A 2,953-nucleotide genomic window follows, 5' to 3' on the forward strand; every position below is an offset into this window, starting at 1 on the left:
GTGGTGTAATTTCTTTGGGTAGTTACTGCCAAATCCAACCATGTACGACATACTCATTGGATTCTTTCCCAGTATGTAGTCCACCTGAATTATAACATCATCAATATATTCAGATATTATATATTAATTAACTAGTAATAGGTCAGATCAGATTAATTAGTATATTATATATTAGATGGACCTGTGTTTTTGCAAAGTCTCTAATTTGGGGGGCAGTGAAATGTGAAGAGCCACACTGGATTCCACTGACGTTGTTCCTGCTTAGGATTTTGGAGAAAATGAATAGCACCATGGTTGAGCTTGTTGTATATTGCAAGTTACTACTGTCTCTAGTATACAATAGACCGCCTGATCAGTAGGCACAATAGTTTGTTATTAACTTTATTCCTTCATCCAGAACATTGATTAATATGTATGAATAAATCATTAGTTAATAATTTGATAACTAGTAGAATTGAACAAGAATACTGTGTACCGGGAGTCGTCTTAATCTGTTGAGAGCTACTTCCTGGCATCACTGCGCATACAAATGATTCAGCGTCACTCTTAAACTTGCCCAGTTCATTCTTCCCCTCATAAAATTCCTGAAGAAATTTTGATCAAGTTAAAAAGGGTAATTATTATATATAATTAGTTTCTTTATTTTAATTATTTGAGTTACTATGTAATGTAATAATATATAAACCTGGGTGAGTATTGTTTGAGCTCCAATAAATTTGTTATCCCAGCTGAACTCATTTACGGCTTGACTCCAACCTTGGTTAGAAATAATATAGTTCAAATACTGGCTTTCTCCGGTGGCCTTGTATAGCCAAGACGCCGCCCATAACAGTTCATCCTAATTTTCTCACACACAATCATTATTCAACATGAAATAATTAAGCAAATATACATATATTCATGAATCATGAGCGAATGTTACATAATCAATAAATAATATTTTTTTACTAGTAACACTTTACATTAATATTTACAAAAATTTTATATTTAAAAAATATATAATTTATATTTATATTTTTTAAAATTTATATGCAAAAATTAATAAATTTATTTATTAAAAATAATTTAATATTTATACTAATTAAATAATAATAAAAAATTACTAACTCCAAGAGTTTCTCTATGTTCATATCGCACTGAAGGCAGATTATACCTGGTAACCTGAGTAGGAGCAGTAGAATGGGCAAGAAAGCGAGTACGATCCTCTATAATTGTCAGCAAAATCAAACAGCTACAATGAACATGCATGGACAAATTAAAGAACGTAGTGTGTCATATATATAGAGCTAGCTAATTCTTCAAGACGAAAGATTCATATATAATAAGAGATAATGAATTGTTGGTCATTACTGATTTAGAGTGGGTTAATAGGGTTGATGAATAAGCGGGATCTGTTTTCTTGAAGGCAATAGAGGCAGCAGCAAGAGCAGCAGCAGATTCAGCAGCAGCCTCGGTTCCAGGGGAAGAAGAATCAATCTTGTAGAGTGTTCTTGGAGTATCCATGTCCTCTGGGCGCTCCCAACATTGGTGATCGGCGTTCCCATCTCCGATCTGTGTGAAGAGCGTAGTCGGCGAAGTGTGGGCTTTGAGTATGAAATCAGTGCCCCAGCGGATTGCACTTTGGAGGTTTTGATCAGTCTGTTTCTGAGTCTGATACTCAATATTTGCCCAACTCAATAACGTCACTGTAAATGACATTGGCCATCCAAACTTCACATTATCACCAGCGTCGTAATATCCTCCGGTCAAATCCAACTGTTGTTGAATATAAAATACACGTTAAAATATAAAATATAAAAAAAATATATGGTGACCAAATATATAAGCAATATAGCATGCATACATTTTGAAGTTTGCCATCAGAGAGAGCAGAGTCTGCTCTCCAGGTGACTCTTTGATTGGACGGCAACTGTCCTGAACGTTGTCCTTCAAAGAATAAGATAGCCTTTTCCAGAGCATCTGCGTAGTCATAACTACTACTATTAGCTGCTGATGACGACCTTAGCGGCGTCTGATCCTCCATCACCCCGGGCCTCATGGCAACCCCAACTATTGCACACCACAACATTAATACGCCATACACCACCATTGTCATCACGAGATCTATCTCTTAAGCTTAATTTCTGTATGTCAATAGTATTATACAGGACCGAATGAATGGCCGTTACTTGTATATAAGTTATAACTCAATGCACTACTACTTAAACCAACGTCCATATATATATAAAGGGATGGAGTGGGGTGAAGCAGTGGGTGCTAGTGTCACGTGTACTATAGTTTGCACTTTGCAGTATAACTTCTTCCAATTGATAATCTCGAATTTTTGTACATAACGAAGAATTTTGCTAGGCGAGTAGCCGGTTTTGGTATTTGTGAATGTGAGATGGAATGGGACTAAATTGTTCCGTGACTTATACTCTTACCTTGATTGACCCTATTACTCTATTCCTGATTTCCTATTGTATTCGGTGATTACTATTCCTATAATCAACATTCAACAAGTCATGGCTCTAATCTTGCCAAACATATCAATGCCCATCACATCACATCATCACATGGATCTCTTACCTTCCTTTTCCTCAGCAAAATTCTGGTGCAGTACGTTGTTCTGCTTGCAAAATCATCGTCATATCCCCATTTGACCATACTCTCATATACTTATATAGTAATTAATTCCCGTAATTTTCGCGATTCATTTGGATGATTTCCTCATATTTTCTTTCTTGTTCAGGTAAAAAACCAAAATCACTAGCATATGTGATCTAAGCATTCCCCAAAAAACTGGCATACATCCAAAAGAGGAAGTAGAGATACTAGTAATCTATTCCATTATATATTATTAAAATCGAATTTCTTAGTCATGAATATCATAATTCTCATAATTGTATAAGAGATGGATTTTTAATAATTATTTAATGATGTATGTAAAAAGAAAAATATTTAATATATTTAA

At 34.8% G+C, this 2,953-nt stretch overlaps 1 protein-coding gene across 1 annotated transcript in view; it reads right to left on the reverse strand.

Annotated features, from left to right (window-relative positions):
- LOC107640241 (endoglucanase) overlaps window positions 1-2,361 on the reverse strand; it is a 3,017-nt gene extending 656 nt beyond the window's left edge. Inside the window, exons 1-7 of the mRNA XM_016343780.2 lie at window positions 1,844-2,361; window positions 1,351-1,755; window positions 1,154-1,231; window positions 686-838; window positions 476-584; window positions 182-348; window positions 7-84 (exon numbers count right to left, since the gene is read on the reverse strand). Of these exons, the coding sequence (XP_016199266.1) occupies window positions 7-84; window positions 182-348; window positions 476-584; window positions 686-838; window positions 1,154-1,231; window positions 1,351-1,755; window positions 1,844-2,095 (1,242 nt within the window). The 5' untranslated portion in view covers window positions 2,096-2,361. The remainder of the gene's footprint in view (window positions 1-6; window positions 85-181; window positions 349-475; window positions 585-685; window positions 839-1,153; window positions 1,232-1,350; window positions 1,756-1,843) is intronic.

This window comes from Arachis ipaensis, chromosome B05 (assembly GCF_000816755.2).
Source record: "Arachis ipaensis cultivar K30076 chromosome B05, Araip1.1, whole genome shotgun sequence".
Lineage (NCBI taxonomy): Eukaryota > Viridiplantae > Streptophyta > Magnoliopsida > Fabales > Fabaceae > Arachis > Arachis ipaensis.